The sequence below is a fragment of the Vipera berus genome (genome assembly GCF_964194415.1).
Source record: "Vipera berus genome assembly, chromosome: 5".
Classification (NCBI taxonomy): domain Eukaryota; kingdom Metazoa; phylum Chordata; class Lepidosauria; order Squamata; family Viperidae; genus Vipera; species Vipera berus.
In genome coordinates this window covers 7,648,413-7,672,535 of record NC_138207.1, presented here as the reverse complement: position 1 = coordinate 7,672,535, position 24,123 = coordinate 7,648,413, and the positions used below count along the sequence as shown (strand labels likewise).

General features: G+C 47.1%; 1 protein-coding gene across 2 annotated transcripts in view; it reads left to right on the top strand.

Annotated features, from left to right (window-relative positions):
• CLCN2 (chloride voltage-gated channel 2) overlaps positions 1-24,123 on the top strand; it is a 133,967-nt gene that overhangs the window by 72,612 nt on the left and 37,232 nt on the right. For both annotated transcript variants that reach the window (XM_081329150.1, XM_081329149.1), the window contains exons 8-13: positions 10,564-10,689; positions 11,761-11,845; positions 11,961-12,062; positions 15,079-15,163; positions 16,868-17,023; positions 23,012-23,081. In XM_081329150.1, the coding sequence (XP_081185276.1) occupies positions 10,564-10,689; positions 11,761-11,845; positions 11,961-12,062; positions 15,079-15,163; positions 16,868-17,023; positions 23,012-23,081 (624 nt within the window). The remainder of the gene's footprint in view (positions 1-10,563; positions 10,690-11,760; positions 11,846-11,960; positions 12,063-15,078; positions 15,164-16,867; positions 17,024-23,011; positions 23,082-24,123) is intronic.

Sequence of the window (24,123 nt, the reverse complement as noted above, 5' to 3'; positions counted from 1 at the left end):
CCCCGCCATGATTTGAAGCAGGCTTGGATGCAGGGGGTTGCTGTGGATTGGCCGGAAGTGGAGCAGGATGCATACCTGTAACGTGCTTGTCGGGCTACTGCACGGGTCGGCATCCCGCGGCTCCGGAGCCGCATGCGGCTCTCTGAGCCGTCTCCTGCGGCTCCCAGCCGCCCGGTGCACGCGCACCTCTTCAAACGGGCAGTGGTGCGCACGCACCTCTCCAAATGGAGAGTGGCACCGCCCGTTTGGAGAGGTGCGCGCGCACCTCCCCAAACCTTTGGAGAGGTGCGCGTGTACCTCCGCGCGAAGGGGCAGCGGCGCCGCTCTTTGAGGAAGCTGCCGCGGCCCGTCTGCAAAGCTGCCGAAAGCGGCAGCTTTGCAGACGGGCCGTCGCCGTCGGGCAACCGGGAACCGGTTCCATCTCACTTTAAAAAAATGGCAACCGCGTGCGTCCGCGCATGCGCAAAAAACCATTTTGCGCATACACAAAACGTTTTTTTGCGCATGCGCGTGCATGGAGACATGCACGCGGCTCCCACTTTTTTTAATTTGTGATGGAACCGGTTCCCAGTGGCTCTTTTCCTTTTTTAGGTTGCCGACCTAAACAAAACAACCTAAACAAAATGGCCATAAGAAGCACAGCACCTGTAGCACATTCCAAGTTTTTGGAGAACCTCTTTCCGCTCTTGTATAGTCCTTGCTCTAAGCTCACGACATTTCCTAAGAGGGTGAGTTTTTTTGTGGATAGGGCACCGACGATTAGGATCTTCATCTCCATCACCTGAACCACTCCATCGAGCAGGAGATGGTACAGGAGGTGAGGGTGAAGAAAGCAGCAGCAGCCGCTGCCAATGCAACAGAAAGAATATAGTAACGGGCCTGATGCCGGGCATGATGCCGCTTGGGGGGGGGGGCGAAAGCCCTAATAAGCAGGCATATACATAGAATGAAGGCTACTGCTAAGCTTGTAAGCCGCCCTGAGTCTTCGGAGAAGGGCGGGATATAAATGGAATTAAAATAAATAAATAAAATAAATGATGGTCCGGGTTGTAGAATTATTCCTGGCTTTGTGGGTAGCAGGGCAGGCAGCCAGCGAGCCCCGGCTTAAAGGGAGCGGCAAGCAAGCTGAGCATCGTCTACGGCCATACTACCCTGAACGCGCCCGATCCCGTCTGATCTCGGAAGCTAAGCAGGGTCAGGCCTGGTTAGTACTTGGATGGGAGACCGCCTGGGAATACCGGGTGCTGTAGGCTTTTTTTTCTTTTCTTTTTGCACCCCTTGATTTTTCTCCTCCCTCACCCCACCCCACCCCACCCTTGTCCAGCCTGTGCTCAACTTTTGCTGCAAATTGCAGCGCTTACAGATCAAGCAGCGCTCCGAGCCGGCTGGATGAGATCGGCTGGCCGGACTTTTGCATCCGCTTGCCTAGAATGGCGTCCCGCATTGAGAAGCAGCCTGTGACAGCAGCTCAGTTAGGTAAAGAAAAGCGTAGCAGGAAGAGGAATGAAAGCCGGCAGGGGATAATGGTCCCCGTTGTAGTTCTGCAAATGGCTGTGCTAGAGCTTGAGGAAGCGGCTACGGAGTTTCTGCTTAAAGGCAGCGGCAAGCAAGCAGAGGATCGTCTACGGCCATACTACCCTGAACGTGCCCGATCCCGTCTGATCTCGGAAGCTAAGCAGGGTCAGGCCTGGTTAGTACTTGGATGGGAGACCGCCTGGGAATACCGGGTGCTGTAGGCTTTTTCTTTTTATTTACACACACACCCCGTTTTTTCCCTTCCTTCCCCTTCTCCAGCCTGTCCTAAGCTTTTGCTACAATTTGCAGCCCCTGCAAGGGAACTGAGCGCTGCGTCTCCCATTGGAAAACCGCAGGATCCGATTCGGGGTCTTTTGCGGCTGGCCTGGCTCTGCAGAGCATAGTGAGGGTAAAGAAAGCAGCAGCAGCAGTAGCCGCCAATGCAACAGAAAGAATATGGGAACGGGCCTTGTGCCGGGCATGACGGTCCGGGTTGTAGAATTACTCCTGGCTTTGTGGGTAGCAGGGCAGGCAGCCAGCGAGCCCCGGCTTAAAGGCAGCGGCAAGCAAGCAGAGCAGCGTCTACGGCCATACTACCCTGAACGCGCCCGATCCCGTCTGATCTCGGAAGCTAAGCAGGGTCAGGCCTGGTTAGTACTTGGATGGGAGACCGCCTGGGAATACCGGGTGCTGTAGGCTTTTTGTTTCTTTCTTTTCTTTTTTTTTGCCCCCCTAGCTCCAACTACTTGTAAACTTTTGCAGCAAATTGCGGCCTATGCAGGAAAGGCAGCGCTGCATCTCCCCTCTCCAAGCCCGTTGGATCAGATGCCCAGTTAATCCCAAAGGTTGCTTTTTCCAAGAGGCAAAACTGGACTTCCTTTATTTTTCTCTTTGAAGACTTTTCGCTTCTCACCCAAGGAGCTTCTTCAGCTCTGACTAGATGGTGGGGGATTGGAAGGATTTATACTCCTTGCAGACCGCTGGTCATTTTGCCTCCTTTTCGCTCTTTTCTGCGTGGACAGAGAGGACTGCTGGTTTGAATGGAAACCAAGCAACCAGTTCATAAACGGATGGCACAACGTAGGAGAACAAACCCGTCAGGACCAGATTAATAATAATAATAATAAGTTGGAAGGGACCTTGGAGGTCATCTAGTCCAACCCCCTGCTAAGGCAGGAAACCCTATACCATTTCAGACAAATGGCTGGCCAGTCTCTTCTTAAAAACTTCCAATGTTGCAGCATTCACCGCTTCTGGAGACAGGTTGTTCCACTGGTTAGTTGTTCTAACTGTCAGGAAGTTTCTCCTTAGTTCTAGGTTGCTTCTCTCCTTGACTAGTTTCCATCCATTGCTTCTTGTCCTGGCTTCAGGCGCTTTGGAGAATAGCTTGACTCCCTCTTCTTTGGGGCAGCGCATCTGCATTTAGAAGACAAAGGCCGCTCTTTCGAGGACAGCAAAGTCCAACTTTTGGACAGAGAGAGCGGCTGGTTTGAAAAAAGGGTCAAAGAGGCCATCTATTCGATGTCAAAATTGAACAGCCCTCCCTCAACAGAGGGGGAGGGATGCGACACCATCTATCTCCAGTCTACAACACGGTCCTTTCTGCAGTTCCAGGAAGGCTCCACACCCATTTGCACCATTCAGGTGGCCCTGAGGACACAGATAAACCTCCAGGTAGCTTTAACAACTTGCTAAAAGAATGCAAATGACCCGCTGTCTGCAAGGAGTATAAATCTTTCCATTTTCCCCACCATCCGGTCAGAGCTGAAGAAGCTTCTTGGATGAGAAGCGAAAAGTCTCCAAAGAGAAGAAAAAAAAGTCCAGTTGCCTCTTGAAAAAAGCACCTTTGGAACAACCGTGACCTGGATGGCTGAGCATATCTGTAGTCTTATGCATTCTGCTCGGCATGGCAGCGTGTGACCCTGTAATTAATACAGGGGTCCTCAAACCTTGGCAACTTTAAGACTTGTGGACTTCAACTCCCAGAATTCCTCAGCCAGCTTTGCTGGCTGAGGAATTCTGGGAGTTGAAGTCCACAAGTCTTAAAGGTTGCCAAGGGTGAGGACCCGTGCTGTAATAGCTCAGTGAGTTGAAGAAAAACGTTAGCAGCAGCAGCCGCAGCAGCCGCAGCAAGGAAAGGAGTGGTGGTCTGACGGCAGGGGATGATATCAGGGGTCTTCAAACTTGGCCCTTTTATGACTTGTGGACTTCCACTCCCAGAATTCCTCAGCCAGGGATGGTGGCGGAGGATTTCTGGGAGTTGAAGTCCCCAAATCATAAAAGGGCCACATTTGAAGACCCCTGGTCTGCATCCAAGCCTGCAGTTTCAACAAAATGGCCGACTGAGGAACTCTGGGAGTTGAAGTCCTCAAGTCATAAAAGGGCCAAGTTTGAAGTCCCCTGGTCTAGATTGTAGTCCCTCTCTTGATTAACTTGTGGGGTTGAGCACGTGGGTGCCCAGCAGCGCTGCTTTAAACCAGCAGCCAACAGCCTTTAAAGTGTCTACGGCCATACTACCCTGAACGCGCCCGATCCCGTCTGATCTCGGAAGCTAAGCAGGGTCAGGCTTGGTTAGTACTTGGATGGGAGACCGCCTGGGAATACCGGGTGCTGTAGGCTTTTTGTTTTGTTTTTTACACACACACACACACACACACCGTTTTTTCCCCTCCCTCCCCTTGTCCAGCCTGTCCTAAGCTTTTGCTACAATTTACAGCCCCTGCAAGGGAACTGAGCGCTGCGTCTCCCATTGGAAGACCGCAGGATCCGATTCGGGGTCTTCTGCGGCCGGCCTGGCTCTGCAGAGCATAGTGAGGGTAAAGAAAGCAGCAGCAACAGCAGTAGCCGCCAATGCAACAGAAAGAATATAGTAACGGGCCTGGTGCCGGGCATGATGGTCCGGGTTGTAGAATTACTCCTGGCTTTGTGGGTAGCAGGGCAGGCAGCCAGCCACGGCTTAAAGGCAGCAGCAAGCGAGCCATTTCTCGTCTACGGCCATACTACCCTGAACGCGCCCGATCCCGTCTGATCTCGGAAGCTAAGCAGGGTCAGGCCTGGTCAGTACTTGGATGGGAGACCGCCTGGGAATACCGGGTGCTGTAGGCTTTTTTTCTTCTTTTTTTTTTGCACATGTGTTTCAACCTCGCCCTGCAGGTCAGAATATGTTTTGTGGCTTAATTCTGCAGCTTCTGGTAGTGGATCTTCCCCCCCCCTCTTCTATTAACTCAAAACATTTGTTAATTCTGTAACCAGGTTAACCTCCTTGTTTAACTGCACCCCGTGAACACCAAAGAAGAATTGTTTGGGAATTGGAAAATGCGCGCGGGGGGGGGGGCATTCAGACTTTAAACCAACGTTTTCATCGTACTTGTAGCAAATAATTAATAATAATAATAATAATAAGAAGAAGGAAGAAGGAAGAAGGAAGAAGAAGAAGAAGAAGAAGAAGAAGAAGAAGAAGAAGAAGAAGTTGGAAGGGACCTTGGAGGTCATCTAGTCCAACCCCCTGCTCAGGCAGGAAACCCTATACCATTTCAGACAAATGGCTGGCCAGTCTCTTCTTAAAAACCTCCAGTGTTGGAGCATTCACCACCTCTGGAGGCGGGTTGTTCCACTGGTTAATTGTTCTAACTGTCAGGAAGTTTCTCCTTAGTTCTAGGTTGCTTCTCTCCTTGACTAGTTTCCATCCGTTGCCTCTTGTCCTGCCTTTGGGCACTTTGAAGAATAGCTTGACTCCCTCTTCTTTGGGGCAGCCCCTGAGATATTGGAACACTGCTATCATGTCACCCCTCACCCTTCTCTTCGTTAAACTACACATACCCAATTCCAGCAACTGTTCCCTATGTGTTCTGTTTTTTTTAGAAATAATTTTAGCCAGGAAATAAAAAGGGCTGTTGTTGTTGTTGTTGTTAGCTGCGAAGTCGTGTCCGACCCATCGCAACCCTATGGACAACATTCCTCCAGGCCTTCCTGTCCTCTACCATCTTCTGGAGTCCATTTAAGCTCACGCCTACTGCTTCAGTGACTCCATCCAGCCACCTCATTCTCTGTCGTCCCCTTCTTCTATTGCCCTCCATCTTTCCCAGCATTAGACTCTTCTCCAGTGAGTCCTTCCTTCTCATTAGGTGGCCAAAGTATTTGAGTTTTAGCTTCAGGATCTGGCCTTCTAAAGAGCAGTCGGGATTGATCTCCTCTAGGACTGACCGGTTTGATCGCCTTGCAGTCCAAGGGACTCGCAGGAGTCTTCTCCAGCACCATAGTTCAAAGGCCTCAATTCTTTGGCGCTCAGCCTTTCTTATGGTCCAACTTTCACTGCCATACATTGCAACTGGGAAGACCGTAGCCTTGACTATACGCACTTTTGTTGACAGGGTGATGTCTCTGCTTTTTAGTGTGCTGTCTAGATTTGCCATGGCTTTCCTCCCCAGGAGCAAGCGTCTTTTAATTTCTTGGGAGGGCTGTTGGGAGACAAAGATTCAAAAAGTGGCTATAATAAATATAATGAGAAGAATAGGAGGGGGTAATCTCAAATTCCTAGGAATAGATAACTTTATGAAGCAAATGGCAACTTCCCCCAGATAATGTGCACGCTTCCCAAAGCTTCTTCTACAGGTAGTCCTTGACTTGCAACCGTTCGTTTAGTGACCATTCCAAGTAATTAATGGCACCGAAAAAAGTGACTTATGACCGTTTTTCACAGTTACGACCATTGCAGCATCCCATGCTTATGTGATCAAAGTCCGGATGCTTCGTTCATATTTATGATCGTTGCCGTGTCCCGGGGTCATGTGATCCCCTTTTGCAAACTTCTGACAAGCCAAGTCAATGGGGAAGCCAGATTCACTTAACGACCGTGTATTTAACTTGTCAACTGCAGTGATTCACTTTAACAACTGTAGTAAGAAAGGTTGCAAAACGGGGCAAAACTACTTATTTAAGACCTTCCTTGCTTTGCAAAGAGAAATTTTGGGCTGAATTAAGGGATTACAGCAGGGGTGTCAAACTCAATTTCACTCAGGGCCGCATCAGCATTGCAGTTGCCCTCAGGGGGCCGGGTGGGTGTGGCCAGGGTGGGCGTGGCCTACTGGGTGGGCGTGGCTAGAGTGCGTATGGCCTACTGGGTGGGCGTGGCCAGCTCTACATCATTCGCATCAAGGGTGCCTATGGGGGCCTGGGCAGGAGTGGGACAGATCTGGGGGTCTCTGGCAGAAGGAGGGTCTCTGGGCCAGGGCCAAGGCAGTGGGGGCCGTTCCCTCACTGTTTCCAGGATGGCTTCGCGGGCCACATGAAACCACTTCGCGGGCCGGATCTGGCCCCTGGGCCTTGTGTTTGACATGTCTGGATTACAGGGTCATTAAAAAGGGCGTAATATATATAAATAAATTGCTTTACTCTTGTCAATTATATATCCCTGGGCAGTTGTATTCATTGATAACGGGGGGGGGAGGGGCAGGGGGCACGGGAAGGCAGAGTGACTCTGTGGCTTTTGATTTCAGGCAGCATTCAAGGTTGCCAAGAAATTATTTCCTTGCCCCCATTAAATCCGGGAGAAAGTAACCTCTTTGTTAAAAGGGAATCTTCAAACGGGCCTCGTGTAGTTGGGATTGTCAAAATATTTAGATATGGAGATAGGATATTGTGTGGGATGGGAGGGAGAGTCAGTCGCCTTGCAACCCAGACGCCCCAACAGAATATTATATTTATACTTCATAATAGCCACTTTGTGCAAATGGTTTGCTGTAATTTAAGGGCAAATGGCATGGCAATTTTTCCACTTTGCCTCCGGGCAGCCTGGAGACTTCAAGCTCTTTGTTCAGTTTTGAGGCAGGTGGTACATTAATGACTTTTTATCCAAATAAGCCACAAATTAATAGCACGTAACAGAGTAACAGAGTAACAGAGTAACAGGGAACTTGCGGGTCCTTTACTCCAACACCCTGCTCAAGCAGGATTCCCTATACACTAGGGAGTCCTCAACTTACGACCACCACTGAGCCCAAAATTTCGGTTGCTAAGCGAGACACTTGTTAAGTGAATTTTGCCCCATTTTACGACCTTCCTTGCTGCAGTTGTTAATCACACGGTTGTTAAGTGAAACTAGACATGGCTTGTGAGAAGGTCGTAAAAGGGGATCGCATGACCCTGGGACACTGCAACCGTCATAAATACAAACAAGGTGCCAAGCATCACGTGACACGGGGATGCTGCAACAGTCGTAAGGATGAAAAAATGGTCAAAAGTCACTTTTTTCAGTGACCTCGTAATTTTGAACAGTCACTAAATGAACTGTTGTAAGTCGAGGACCGCCTGTACCATTCCAGCTTTCTCTGCCATTGCAAAAAATGGGGGGGTAGTTTGAGGGAACGGAAGTTGTGATGCCTTTATTAACTATTGAAGACAAATTTACTAAAAAGGCGTCCCTCTCAAATATTTTTGCTTGCTTAGCTCAGACAGACACACAGACACACAGACACACACACACACACACAGGTCAGTCCTCAATTTACATCCGGGGTCTTCCAACTTGACCCTGTTATGACTTGTGGACTTCAACTCCCAGAACTCCTCAGCTAGACATGCTGGCTGAGGAATTCTGGGAGTTGTAGTCCACAAGTAATAAAAGGGCCACGTTTGAAGACCCCTGGTATAAGATCTCCTGCTTAACCAGGAAGATCTCCAAGATCCCTTCCAACTCTGTTATTCTGTTAACTGAGGAGGAAGAATCCAGATGAATGTTAAGAAGGAGGTGGGGGGAAAAAACTGAATATTAAAGCGCCACCGTCTTCCTGTAGTGCAAACTGACTCTCCAAATTTGCAACCGCTTGTTTTTGAAGGAGTTGTCGGAATGACATAAGTGTGGGTTACCTCAGATTAAGTGTGCTTTTAGAATGAGTGAGGGAGCGTCTTCTTTCCTTCTTTTGATATTTATGCAAATATGAAAGTTGATGGACAGCATCGGTAAACTTTGGCCCACTGGAGATCTCAAAAGAGAAGGCGGATGCTTAAAAATAATCCCTTTAAAGTTCAACTCTCTGGATTTTAGTGCTGCCTCATTCTAATCTTTTGTTGTCGTCGTCGTGCCTTTGTGCGTCATACCTTCTTGAAGAGGGAAGATGAAATCGTGGAGGGCTATTCATCAATTTTCCGTAATAAACAGATATTTTTCAGGGCCATTAGATTAATCTAAGGCATCCCAAGGGTGCTTTTCTCCAAACAACAACTGGACTGTCTTGATTTTTGTTAGAAATGTTCCACTTCTCATCCAAGAAGCTTCTTCAGTTCTAATTCCTCTCCACTCTCAGAGCTGAAACCACTAAGGTCATCCAATCCAACCCTCAATCTTGTAATGATTGAGAGATAGAGTAGAGTAGAGTAGAGTAGAGTAGAATAGAATAGAATAGAATAGAATAGAATAGAATAGAATAGAATAGAATAGAATAGAATAGAATAGAATAGAATAGAATACGACAGTGATGGCAAACCTTTTAGAGACCGAGTGCCCAAACTGCAACCCAAAACCCACTTATGTATAAAAATATAATAAATAAATAAATAAATAAATAAATAAATAAATAAATAAATAAATAAATAAATAAATGAATAAATAATGTATCATCGGGTGCCAGGTGGGCGTGGCCCTTTGGGTGGGCGTGGCTGCAGTGGTAGCTGCAGACTGGGTGGGACTAAAAAGTTCAATCAATCAATTCCAACTTTGCGAGAACTTTTTTTTTTCCCAAGAGAAGTTGAAATTGATTAATTGAACCTTTTTTTGGTACATGGCGGCGGAGGCCTAAAGCAAAAAGGTTTTATAAAACCCAGCTGAAGACCTAAGACTGGGGCGACGGCATGCGTACCCGCAGAGGGCTTTGCGTGCCACCTGTGGCACCCGTGCCATAGGTTCGCAACCATGGGAATAGGTCTTCTAGACCAGCCCCCTGGTCAAGCAGGAGAACCTATGCCATCTCAGACAGATGATTGTCCAGTCTCTTCTGAAAGATCTCCAGTGATGGAGTGCCCACAATTTCTGAGGGTAAGGTGTTCCACTGGTTAATTGTCCTCACTGTCAGGACGTTTCTCCTTAATTCTAGGTTGCTTTTCTCTTTGATCAGTTTCCAACCATTGTTTCTCTTCCTTCCCTCTGGTGCTCTGGTGAATAATGTGACCCCTTCTGCCTTGTGGCAGCCCCTCAGAAACTGGAATACTGCTATCGTGTCTCCCCTATTTCTTCTTTTCTTTAGACTAGCCAAACCCAAGTCCCGCAGCCGTTCTTCCTATGTTTTGGCCTCCAGGCCTTTGATCATCTTAGTTGCTCTTCTCTGAATTTTTCCCAAACTCTCAACATCTTTTCTGTGATATGGTGACCAAAGTTGGCTGCAGTATTCCAGATGTGTGGCTGTTACGTCTAGTTCCACCCATTCTGGCTAACGGCGTTTTTTTTCAAGGTGATACAGGTAGTCCTCGACTTACAACCGTTCATTTAGTGACTGTTCAAAGTTACAACGGCACTAAAAAAAGTGACTTATGACCGTTTTTCACACTTATGACCGTTGCAGCATCCCCACGGTCACGTGAACAAAATTCAGACGCTTGGAAGCTGGCTCATATTTATGACGGTTGCAGCATCCCGGGGGTCCTATATGATCCCCGTTTGCGACCTTCTGACAAGCAAAGTCAACGGGGAAAGCCATATCCACTTAACAACCCTGTTACTAACTTAACAAGTGCAGGGATTCACTTAACCGCTGTGGCAGGAAAGGTCGTGTAGTGGGGCCAAACTCACTTAGCGACGGAAATGTGGGACTCAATTGTTGTCATAAGTCGAGGACCACTGATATCGGAATGGAGGCTGCATTCTTGAAAAGCGAGGATAGATAAACTGGAAGAATGCCAGTGGGAGAGTTAAGGTTTGTCAGTTTCTTTGTTTGTTTGTAAAATTTATTGGCCACCAATCTTACCACAGAGTTAATGTTTGACCCACAGAATCGGAGACCTGGATAAATGGGGCTGAATTTAGATGCCTTTTTCCCCCCTTCTTCTCTCCTCCATTAGGTGTCCTTTTCAGCATTGAAGTCACTTCCACGTTTTTTGCTGTCCGCAACTATTGGCGCGGCTTCTTCGCGGCCACCTTCAGCGCGTTTATCTTCCGGGTCCTTGCGGTGTGGAACAAAGATGAAGGTACGGTTGTGGTTTCTTCCTGCAGGATCTCAGGAGTGGATTAAGTGGCATCAGGAGTAACCAGGATCTGACCCGATGGTATTGCCAAACCATTAACCATTGTACGTTTGGGGTGGAATTCTGAAACAATGGTCCGTATGTATATTCACCAGAAGCGGTGAATGCTCCAACACCGGAGGTGTTTAAGAAGAGACCGGACAGCCATTTGTTTGAAATGGTGTAGGGTTTCCTGCCTCAGCAAGGGGTTGGACTAGATGGCCTCCAAGGTCCCTTCCAACTTTATTATTATTACTATTATTATTGATCATTGCACAGTCAGCCAGATGTTCAGACTGGATTTGGCATTTTTATCTACCTATCGAATCCTTACCAAGGACCTGGGATAGGCAGATGTGGATGTTTGATGGTATTACAGATATCGTCGCAGGATGGAAGCAGTTCCTAGTAAGGCCGCCTTTTGCAATTGACTAATGGCGAATTTGTCAATGCCAATGGTGTTCAAGCGGTGCTCCAGCTGTTTTGGGATTGCACCCAAGGCACCTATTACTATTGGTACTACCCTTGCTTGCCTTTGGCACAGTCTTTCTATTTCTATTTGTAGGTCTTTGTATTTTGTTATCTTCTCCAGTTCTATTATTATTATTATTATTATTATTATTATTATTATTATTATTATTATTATTATTATTATCTTATACTATCTACAATATCATACACCAGGAACAATATACATACACGTGTTAATACAGCAGGCTATAACAAACAGCAGTTACAGCAGGAAACAGAAGAGAGAAAACACAGCAGCAGAGCCTTCCTTCTGTACAAAGGCTCTTAAAGAGACCCAGACCCTGCTGGCTCTTAAAGGGACATAGACCTTGCTGAGTCATTCCCGACATTACATCATACATCTTACATCAGCTCGTTAGCTTTTAAATAATTGCCTTGACAAATGACTGCCTGTGCAGTCATAAATTGAGGACTGCCTGTATTCCTGGTACAGAGGTCTGTACACCCTTTATCTGAATTGTCCCTCTTGTCCTGTCTCACTCCAGCTTGTTCTCTTTCCCTCAGAAACCATCACGGCTCTTTTCAAAACCCGCTTCCGCCTGGACTTCCCCTTCGATCTGCAAGAGCTGCCGGCGTTTGCAGTGATTGGGTGAGCATCACTGGCTTTTGGGGGGGGAGGGGGCACTCCTGCCTCTGGATGAGGAAGCCCCCCCTCCCAAATCTGCCTTCCTTCTCCTCTCCCTGCTAACCCCTCTTCCCCTTAGGATCGCCAGTGGCTTCGGAGGAGCACTCTTTGTCTACTTCAATCGCAAAATTGTGCAGTTCATGCGTAAGCAGAAGACCATCAACCGCTTCCTGATGAAAAAGTAAGCCGTGCAAAGACCCAGTTTTGGGGGTCAGGGCGGGTCTCATCCTGGACGCGGAAGGGCCTTCCTATTGGAAAGTAGCTTAAGTAACTGGGTTGCAGGAAGACATCAGGCTGGGGCTGGAAAAAGGAAAAGAGAAGAGAGGCTGTTTCTGTCTGTCTGTCTGTCTCTCTCTCTCTCTCTCTCACACACACACACACACACACACAAATACAATGTCAATGCTGCTAACACAGGATGTTCTTGCTTTGACAACATATGGAGATGCAGCCCTTCTCTTTCTTAATCTTTACTCTTAGAGTTAGAGTTAGAATTAGATGACACTGGTGGGGGGAGGAGGAATGTGATGGGAGTTAGTTAGACACAACAATATTATAATAGTGTGTGAACTCAGGGGTTTTGAAATAAGAGATGATAAGAAATGGGGGAGGGGGTTGGAGAACTGGAGGGAAAGCCTGCATTTCCAACTAATTGGGGAATGTGATTTATGACTGTTAATTAGAGGAGGGAATTGTGCTTTGATACTATGTGCTAAGGGGAGGCGAATTCAGATTTTGGCTTCGGACCGATGCCATGCTACCCGAATAAAGATTCTTTAAGGTAAACAATGCCTCGAAGTTCTTTGAAGAGTTTCATCTGCCGGAACCAAGACATACAAACACACAGACCAGAATGGGAAGGGATGGGGTCAGCCGCCTGGATGGGGCAGGTGGGCTGGGCTTTGGGGGTCTGGAGCTACACAGCAGCTTGTGACTTCTTGGGGGTAGTGCCTGTAAACCAGGGGTCCCCAACTCCTGGTCCATGGATCCCGGACTGCGGTATGCCAGAAAACAGGCCGTGCAAACAAGTGAAGCCCCATCTGCGGAGATACAGGCAGCACACAAAACCACACACACCCCTCCAGTCTGCAGAAAAACCTCTCTCCACAGAACCGGTCCCTGGTGCCCAAAATGTTTGTGGGGGGGGGGGGTAGAAAGAGGCACTGCTGTAAACCTTGGTGGTATAATTGGGAGACAAAGCGATGAGACAACATCCAAGGGAACGATGAGATAAAAGTCTGGAATTGAGTCCCAGCAAGTCTTTTTGATTTGAAACGTTTCACTGCTCTGAGTAGTTTCTTCAGTCTGAGCAAGTCGGTTGCGGGTGGGGGGGGGGCATATATGTTCTCCAGAGTCCCTCTGAGACGCTTAACTCTGACTCAAGAAGCCAGTCAGATAAACAGTGAAACGTTTCAGATCAAGAAAGAAAAGAAGTTCAATTGCCACGGCTCAACTTCCAGACAAATCTGTCTGGACGACCGAGGATCTTCATTGACATGGTGAAATAAAAGGTAACTTGGCCTGCAGTTCAAAAAAACCTCTCCCATATATCTCGGTTGGGCGATAAAATCTCTTGGGAGATTATACTTTAAGACTTGCAAAGTGGTATTAATATCACCGTACAAAAAAGTAAAATTTGCTTCTGGGGCCTTGTTTTCTATTTGGTGGTGGCTCAGTGGGTTAGGACGCTGAGCTTGTCGATCAGAAGGTTGGCAGTTTGGCGGGTCGAATCCCGAGTGCCACGTAGCAGAGTGAGCGCCTGTTACTCGTCCCAGCTTCTGCCAACCTAGCAGTTCGAAAGCACGTAAAAATGCAAGTAGAAAAATAGGGACCACTATGGTTGTAAGGTAACAGCGTTCCGTGCACCTTTGGCGTCTAGTCATGCTGGCCACATGACCACGGAGACGTCCTCGGACAAGCGCTGGCTCTTCGGCTTTGAAACGGAGATGAACACCGGCCCCTAGAGTCGGAAACGACTAGCATGCATGTGCGGGGGAACCTTTACCTTTACCTTTTACAAGGCTAACATCAATCTTACACATCTGAAAGTGTATCTTTCCCCCCTCCCCTCCCCTTTATAGCTTAAGAAACTAGCCACTTTCCCTGCCATCATTCCTCCTTTGGACTGAGTTGCCTTTCATCCGACCTTTCCCTTGGCTGCATCTCTTGGGCTTCCAAGGCCATTCTCACATACTGTCGCAGGGCATCTCCGAGGGTCTTCCCTTTTTGGATCACCGGAGGGGCTTAAAGCACCAGCCTTCTCTAGCCTCAAGCCCCCAGGGCAAGCAGGGGCCAGCTTTCGGTGGTCAAGCTTTTTTGCATTTAACATCGAGGGAAGTCCCCCACAAGAGGGAGGCATCACTTCCCACGTGTGGGTGAGGGTCTTCTTTTTTAAAAAAAATTATAACTTGTGGTGCTAAAACTAGAGTTTCATTCTGCTCCCCTCCCGGAAAAGGCAAGAAACTAAGAGATGCCTCCATAAATGTAAGAAAAGAGCAGGCAGAGGTGGGGGCGGAATTAAATGCACCATAAGTTTAGAATCCTTATGTTGCCACAAACAGGGGTAGGCAACCTTGGCTCTTTTATGACTCGTGGACTTCAACTCCCAGAATTCCTGAGGCGGCCACACTGAGGGAAAAGGGAGAGGTTTCCAAGCTGAGCCATGCTGGCTCAGGAATTCTGGGAGTTGAAGTCCACGAGTCATAAAAGAGCCAAGGTTGCCTACCCCTGGCCTAGGCCACTTTATGACTCATGGACTTCAACTCCCAGAATTCCTGAGCCCAGCCATGCTGAGGGGAAAGGGAGAGGTTTCCAAGCTGAGCCAAGGTTGCCTACCCCTGGTCTAAGCCCATTCCCCCCTCCCTTGAATTCCATTGATCTTTTTATCTAGTGCCAATTTAGTGCCGGCCATTAATTGACTGGACTTTTGTGTAGGCCAGTTGACTTTCGTAAGAGGCTTGAAATAAACCATCTGTGCTGCAATGTAAAGTATGGTCCCGATCCTTTGTGCCTGACAGTAAACCACACAAACCACAGTGGAGGGACAATGTGGTTTCCAGGACCACCGTGGCCCACCACCTCTGGCCTAAGCATTCAGCATCTCCGGAGGGCACCAGAATTTGGAGCTGAGGAAGAAGGAAGCAAAATTGTGAGGTGCTGCCATGTAACCCTGGACTGTTTTCTTGTGTTCTTGACAGACGCTTGCTGTTTCCTGCTCTCGTCACCTTCCTCATAGCAACGCTGACTTTCCCACCTGGTTTTGGACAATTCATGGCAGGCCAGGTAAGTTGTGAGCCCCCAAAGTAGACTGTCCAATCAGGCGTCGTGCAATCCCAGGTAGTCCTCGACGTACGGCCACAACTGAGCCCCAAATTTCCACGGTTAAGCGAGACGGTGGTTGATTGGAGTTTTGCCCTGTTACGCCACCTTGCTTGCCACAGTTGTTAAGTGAATCACTGCAGTTCTTAAGTTAGTAACACGCATTGTGAAGGGAATCTGGCTTCCCCACTGACTTTTGCTTGTCAGAAGGTCGCAAAAGGGGAATCACGTGACCGTGGGATGCCGCAACCAGTCATAAGTATGAGCCAGTGGCCAGGCCTCTGAATTTTGATCATGTGGCCATGGGGAAGCTGCAACGGTCGTAAGTGTGAAAAACAGTCATATTCACTTTTTTTCAGTGCTGTTGTAACTTCAAGCAGTCACTAAACGAACTGTTGTAAGTCAAGGGCTACCTGTACTATTCTTCTTCTCCTTCATTTTTTCCCCACGTTTTGCTATTTGACGCTCCGGGTGTAGAAGTGTGATGTTTGCGCCCAACAGAATATCAGCTAGTCCTCAACTTACAACCACAATGGAGCCCGAAATTTCTCTTGCTAAGCGAGACAGTTGCTAAGGGAGTTCTGCCTCATTTTCTTGCTGCAGTCGCTAAGCTGACAACACCGTGGTTAAGTGAAACTGGCTTCCCCCGTTGACTTTGGCTTGTGAGAAGGTCGTAAAAGGGGAACCACAGGACCCCGGAACACTGCAGCCGTCAGAAGTATGAGTCAGTTGCCAAGCATCTAAATTTTGATCACAATGATCCTGGGGATGCTGCAACAATTGTCACTTTGAACGGTCACTGTATTGTAAGTTGTAAGTCGAGGACTACCTGTAACAGAGTGGGACGGGACCTTGGAGGCCTTCTAGTCCAACCCCCTGCTCAAGCAGGGGACCCTTTACCCTTTCAGACACAAATGCTTGTCCAATCTCTTGTTAAAAACCTCCAGTGTTCAAGCACCCACAACTTCTAGAACAGTGGTGGCGAACCTACGGCAGGCGTGCCAGAGGCGGCACTCAGAGCCCTCTCTGTTGGCACGCGCTCCACCGCCGCCAGCAAGTCCATCAAGCCGCCACCGCCGCCCGGAGCAGGAGCCGCGCACAGCACAAAAGAGACGAAGCAGCCAACTAGCCAGCTCGAGTAGAAGTGGTAGAGCAGAGGTCACCAACCATTGTCGATTGGCGGACTGGAAGAAAAGGGAGGGGGAAGCATTTGACATGCCTGCATGCGCGCACGGGGCCGCGAGCACGCACACGCTGCAAATGGGTCGGGGCTAGTGCCTGCGTGATACTTACTAGCCCTGCCCCGTTCTTGTGTGGTGCAGCTGTTTTTGCACCTTGCAACCCGGGGGGCCATTTTTGCGTCCCCGGTTTTTGCGTGCCAGAGGTGGCACTCAGAGGGGCTTCCCTGCTCCCCCCCCCTTGAGGGCACCACAATCCTGGTGCGGCTCTGGCACTTTGCAATAAATAAGTGGGTTTTGGGTTGCGGTTTGGGCATTCTGTCTCTGAAAGTTTTGCTATCCCTGTTCTAGAGGCAAGTCGCTCCACTGATTAATCTTCCGGAAATTGAATACAAAATTCTGGCTGCTTGACGGGTAGGGCCCAGGAGCAATCAACGCAAAGCTTTCAGCAGTTAATTGTGCCCCTAACCTTCTGCCTTTTCCCTTTCAGCTCACCCAGAAGGAAACCCTGGTTACCTTGTTTGATAACCGTACGTGGGCCAAGCAGGGCCTGGCTGAAGAATTTGAGTTCGGTGGCGTTTCGGAAGCCTGGAAACACCCCCGCGCCAATGTCTTTGTCACCTTGGTGGTTTTCATTCTTATGAAGGTGTGTTGTGGCTTTGGACAGCTCTGGATAACCCTGCCTCTCCCCGGGATATTCTCCTCTAGTGGGATCTGGGAATATGAGTGTCTTTTTCCCAAAATCTGTTGGTGTTGTGGAGTCGTTGGTGCTCTCCGAGTTGGATAGTTTTCTTGCCATCGTTTCATTACCCAACTAGGTAACGTCATCAGTGCTAGAAGAGAGAAGGGGTTGGTTCTTTGTGTATATAGAGTAGCTTCTCCTGTCACTGTTGGTGGGAGTGTTGTTTTCTTCTTCGTGGTTCCTTGATGGGGTCGTTGTTTACTGTTTGATTGTTTTTCTGAGTTGGTGGTTCCTTGATTGAGATATTGTTTACAGACTGATCATTGCTTAGTATTGACCCTGATGGTAATCTCTGCTTATCTGGGTGTTAGTGTTGAACAGGGGTCTTCAAACATGGCCCTTTTATGACTTGTGGACTTCAATGAATGAATGGACCTTTATTGTCAAAGTACAACCATGTATACATTGAGATTGGCCTTCCTGCCCCCACCACCACCACAACTCACAGTGACAACAAACCCACCATTTTGTTGCACCATGTGAGCTAATTGCACAACACACCGGCCTTGCAAGTCAATCATACATAAAATTATAAAATTATATCCCATTGAAAAGCCTAACAGCCCATGGATAAAAGCTGTTCTTCAGCCTGTTGGTACGGCTGGCTATACTCCTGTATCTCCTACACGATGGTAGGAGAGTAAAGAGATACCGACCAGGGTGTGAGTCGTCCCTGAGAATCTTCCTCACTCTTCCAAGGCAACGAGCCCTGGCGAGGTCATCCAGTGGTGTCAGGGGACAGCCCACCATGTCTTGTGCTGTGCTCACCACCCTCTGTAATGCTTTACTATCTGCGGCTGTCAGACCAGCATACCAAACCACAATACCATACGAGAGGACGCTCTCTATAGTAGCCCGGTAAAAGAGGGTCATTAGCCATTGTTCTACCCTGTTCTTCCGCAAGACCCTGAGAAAGTGAAGTCTCTGTTGGGCCTTTCTGGCCACCTGGGTTGTATTGACTTTCCAGGTCAGATCTTTGCAGAGGTAGACTCCCAGAAATTTAAAGGAGGAAACTCTCTCCACACAGTCCACCCCAATGTAAAGTGGGGCAGGTTCCTCCTTTTTCCTCCGGAAGTCTAGCACCATCTCTTTCGTCTTGCCAATGTTCAGGTGCAAGTTGTTGTTACAACACCATATGGATAGTTTTTGTAGCTGGCTGAGGAATTCTGGGAGTTGAAGTCCACACGTCATAAAAGGGCCAAGTTTGAAGACCCCCGGTGTTGAACAAGGGGACCAATTGTCTTCCCTGGTCTGGAAGGAGGTGCCTCAAAAACCACTTCCTCCTGTATTAGGAAAGATTAAGAGAAAGGATGGGATCAATCCGGTACAATCATGAGTTCTGGTTTTCTTGATAGATTACAAATTACACTGTAGCGAGCTTGTAAGAGGTACTAAGAACAAGATTGCAATCCTAGCTGTTTCTCTCAACAAAGGGAGAATATTCGCATAACAAGTTTAAGCAAAAGGTCTAACAAATGAAATTGGACATCATGCTCCGTTTGTGGACAATTCACCTTTATGAGTCTTGTATGACAGCTTCTTATCGCAAAGCCAATCTGCTTGATGAGATTATGGTTTAATGCATTGGGCAACCCTCAGAACGGGCTAAATTCAGTAACCCGATGAAGCAAGTTAACAAACCTTCCACCTTGGGGAAATTAGATTAGGCCTTTTCTTCCTGGTTGGCTAGTGTTTTTTTAAAGGCTGGGAAAGAAAGCTTTCATAGTAAGTGAACATTCAAATATGTGATTCTTTCTCACGTAGCTTGAAATAACTTACATCCTGGAAACCCGGAACGCTGTCCCAAAGGTGCTTTTTCAGGAGGCAACTGGACTTCCTTGTTTTTCCTTTGAAGACCTTTCGCGTCTCATCCAAGAAGCTTCTTCAGTTCTGACTGGATGGTGGGGAACGGAAGGATTTCTTCTCCTTGTAGACAGCTGGTCATTTGCATTCTTTTAGAGAGTCGTTGAGGCCACTTGGAGGTTTATCTGTGCCCTCAGGGTCATCTGAGTGGTGCAAAGGGGTGTGGAGCCTTCTTGGAACCACTGACAGGACCGTGTTGTAGACTGGAGATAGATGATGTCGTATCCCTCCCCCTCTGTTGAGGGAGGGCTGTTCAAAATTGAGGGGAGGAATACGAAGGCTCCATTTGCACCACTCAGATGACCCTGAGGACACAGATAAAGCTCCAGGTGGTCTTCACAACTCTACAAAAGAAAGCAAATGACCATCTGTCTGCAAGGAGTACAAGTCCTTCCATTCCCCACCATCCAGTCAGAGCTGAAGAAGCTCCTTGGATGAGAAGCGAAATGTCTTCAGAGTAAAACAAGAAAGTCCAGTTGCCTCTTGAAAAAGCACCTTTGGGACAACCGTGACCTGGATGATGGAGAATCTCCATAGACACTTTGAGCCCTGTCGTTTAAATGCAGCTAAGTTAACAAACACGCCAATCTGGTTTTCCAACAGAGGAACTAAGCCGGGATCTGTACTCTTATTCTTCAAAGCACTAGAGGGCAGGACAAGAAACGATGGTTGGAAATTGATCAAAGAGAGAAGCAACCTGGAATTAAGGAGAAACTTCCTGACATTGAGGACAATCAACCAGTGGAACAGCTTACCCACAGAAATCGTGGGGACTCCATCACTGGAGATCTTTAAGAAGAGGCTAGAGAAGTCACCTGTCTGAGATGGTATAGGTTCTGCTTAAGCGGGGGGCTGGACTAGAAAACCTCCAAGGTCCCTTCCAGCTGTGTTCTGTTCTATACCATTTCAAAGATTCAGGGAAGAGACTTGCAAAGTGACAGAGGAAGAACACAGAGGTATACAGATAGTCCTCCACTTACAGTCATTCGTTTAGTGGCCTTCAAAGTTATAACGGGACTAAAAAAAAGTGGCTTGCTACCATTTTTCACACTTAACATCCGTTGCATCATCCCCCACCAGTCACATGATCAAAATATCAGATGCTTGTCAACTGGCTCGTAGTTACGACGATTGCAGTGTCCTGGAGGGTCGTGTCATCCCCCTTTTGCGACCTTCTGACAAGCAAAATCCATGGGGAAGCCAGATTCACTTAATAACCGTGTTGCTAACCTATCAGCTGCAGCGATTCACTTAACAACTGTCGCCAAAAAAGGTCGTAAAATGGGGCAGAACTCCCCTAACAATTGTCTCGCTTGGCCACAGAAACTGTAGGCCCAATTGTGGTTGTGAAGTCGGGGACTATCTGGGGCTGGAAATTAAACATCTGGAGAGAAGGCGAAGTTTGTTTGGTCTTTTCGACATCAGACTCAACTTCCTGAAAGCCGTCTTATGAGTAGCACATCAGTGAGAGAAAAAAACTGGAATAAGAAGTTGTAATGATTGAAGTGGCACGAAATGATTGAACAAGGCAGGAAAGCATCTGGAAGGGAGGGGAAGAAGGAGAAGGATAAATTAAAATTGATATCTCAGTCAAATTGCATCACTGGAAGACAAACAGAACGATGAAGTCAGTCCTACATCACTGAGAGTGGGTTAACAAGGCCTCTTCAATTACCACATTAAGATAAATCATGACAATGTTAAAATAATGAGATGTCAGAGGCAGCAATCTTTTATCAAACATGGATAGATTTTATGGTTTATCTCAGTAGCAATAGACTATAATACGGGCCTAGAATGCTTTAAATAGCATTGGTGGAGCCTTGGTGGAGCAGTGGGCTGATGCCTCCTTAAGTAACACCAGCTGCCTGCAATTAGTGCAGGTTCGAGTCCCACCAGGCTCAAGTTTGACTCAGCCTTCCATCCTTCCCAGGTAGGTAAAATGAGGACCCAGATTGTTGGGGGCAATAAGCTGACTTTGTAATAATGCCGCTTGGGGGCCCCCGAAAGCCCTAATAAGCAGGCATATACATAGAATGAAGGCTATTGCTAAGCACATTGATTTGTGCTTTAAATTGTAAGCCACCCTGAGTCTTCGGAGAAGGGCGGGATATAAATGGGATTAAAATAAAAAAAATAAATAAAAATAAATAGACAAAAAATACTACGTGTACATTACCTATATAACCCCAGTAGATTTGTTTTTGTACTTTTTAATCTCTCTTTTTTTCCCCTCTATGCATTAAAATTTATGTTGCTTTGGTTATTTGATAATGTTTCTTAATTATAGTTCAGTAAAGATCAGTTCCAGTAATTCAGTGGACCAAAAAAAAATAATAATCCTCAATTATTTCCTTTCCTTTCCAGTTGACAATGCTGGCTCAGACCAATAGTTGCTTTTCCATCTCCAGTTTGATTCCCTTTTTCTATCCTGGCCTTCAATTTCTTGTGTGTTTGTGTCAACTCCCCTTTTTAAAAAAATCCAAAGTACTGGTAGTCCTCGATTTACAGCTTTTCGTTTTGGGACTGATCAAAGTTGCCATCGCACTGAAATGAGTGAAAAAATGTCCATTTTTCAGACCAATGACCGTCGCAGCATCTGCAGTCTCACATGAGCAAAACTCAAACACTTGGCAACTGGCTCGTGTTTATGACGGTTGTAGCATCCCGGGGGGGAGGGTCATGTGATCACAAGCAAAGTCAATGGGGAAGCCAAGTTCACTTAACAACCAACCGTGTTGCTAACTTAATGACTGCGGTGATTAACTTAACAGCCGTGGCAAGAAAGGCCGTAAAATGGGGAAGAACTCACTTAACAACTGTCTGTCTTAGCGACAGAAATTTTGGGCTCAATTGTGGTCGTTAGGTCGAGGACGATACATGTTTCAATGCAGAGAAGTCTCTTGTCTCCCTCTTGATCTGGAGGAAGAGACACCATGAATTAGCTTTCTGGAACCCAGGGCCTTTCAGAGACATAAGTCGGCACCAGCCCCAGCCTTGCAGCCAATACACTAGAAGTCTTTGACTTACGATTGCAGTAGACGTCATTCATCAGGGTGGTCATTAAACGAGATATCACACGACTGCACCTAATTTTACAAACTTTTTGTTTTTTGGCCACAATCTATAAGGGAAAAGTCATGTGACCATCGCTTGCCATCTTCTCTGCTGGCTGCCCCATTTTTTGATTGCATTTATTATATTAGATTTTTTTATTATTATATTTCTTTTTCACATTGCCGTACCACCCATCTCCCTCAAAAGAAGGACTCCGTTCTTCGCGGTCTGCTGGGAAAAATTGCAAAGGGCGATCATGTCACCCGGATTGCTGTGACCGTCATAAACGGGAGCTGGTGGCTAAGCGCCTCAATCGTGATTGTGTGGGGACACTGCAGTGGTCATTTCATTAAACGCAGAGATCAGCTGGAGGCCATCTTTTTTTCCAGTGCTGTCATAACTTCAGTCGCTGAACGAATTGTCGTAAGTCGAGGACTGCTGGTGCAACCAACAGGCCTGCTGGCTGGAGGCTGCGGGAATGGTAGGCTAAAACCCACGAAAACCAGGGAAGCCAGCATAGAGTGTCAGAGTGTCAGCTCGAATACCCAAGTATCCAAATAAAGGCCACGATTTCTTTCATTTCTCTAAAATCTTACAGGTTTATTGAATACATAACATGGTGTAGTAGGCGAAGGAAAACTTAAGACATCTAACCAAAGCGTATAACAACGATATTCCCAGCCAAACCTCCCAGATGTCCACGTAGCTCATGTAAACACTCTCTCGTTGTTTTAAGAACCATCTGCTATCTTCTTCACACCGAATGTCCTTGAAATGTTTCCATACATCTTTGTCTCAAAAAAAAGTCTGCAGAATTAGAGAGGTTTCGCTTCTCTAACTTAACCCATTTGAAGCCCCCATCTCCCTCCCCCCACTTATTCTAATGACGTTGAAAACTGCCAGGTTTTTCACTCTTGGCGTAGATGACCCCCCCCCACACTAATCAACATTTGTCTTTCTGTCTCCCTCCAGTTCTGGATGTCAGCTTTGGCTACCACCATCCCTGTGCCTTGCGGGGCTTTCATGCCCGTCTTTGTCATTGGTAAGTTAAGCCCCCTGTGTCCTGTTCTCCCTCTTTTTTAAAAAAATTCCATTTATATCCCGTCCTTCTCCGAAGACTCAGGGCGGCTTACAAGCTTAGCAGTAGCCTTCATTCTATGTATATGCCTGCTTATTAGGGCTTTCACACACACACCCAAGCGGCATTATTACAAAGTCAGCTTATTGCCCCCAACAATCTGGGTCCTCATTTTACCTACCTCGGAAGGATGGAAGGCTGAGTCAACCTTGAGCCTGGTGGGATGCGAACCTGCACTAATTGCAGGCAGCTGGTGTTACTTAAGGAGGCGTTAGCCCACTGCTCCACCAAGGCTCTTTCTTTGATTTAGATTTAGATTAGATTTAGATTTTATTAAATTTATATTCCGCCCTTCTCCCTGAGGACTCAGGGCGGCTCACAACCATAAAAATTAAAAAAACATAAAGTGAAAAATTTTAAAAAGAATTAAACGATAGATGCAATAATTACAAGACAATTTAACCCAGTAAAAAGCCTAATTAAAAAACGTAGTCAGTCCAGGTCTTCAGGTCACGGCGGATGCCCACTCCGGAGCTGCATCTTTTCTTGATATCACCCTGGATTTGAACCTTACCTTTTCCAGGCAAATACAGATAGTCCTCGCCTTACAACATTTCGTTCAGTGACCGTTCGAAGTCACAATGGGCACTGGAAAAAAGGGACTTACGAATGTTTTTTTCACACTTACGACCGTTGCAGCATCCCCAAGGTCACGGGAATCACATTTCAGACGCTTGGCAAACTGCTTCATATTTATGACGGCTGCAGTGTCCTGGGGTCGCGGGATCTCCTTTTGCGACCTTCGGACAAAGCAAAATCAATGGGGAAGCCGGATTCGCTTAGCAGCCATGTTTCCAATTTAACAACTGCAACAATAACAACTGTGTGATTCTGTTATTGAAAGTGGTTTGTTTTGGGGTTTTTTTCTTTTAGTTTTCTTTCCATATATTTTATTGATTTTTTTAAAAAAAAACATAAATCACTTAATAGATGGCAAACTGTGTGT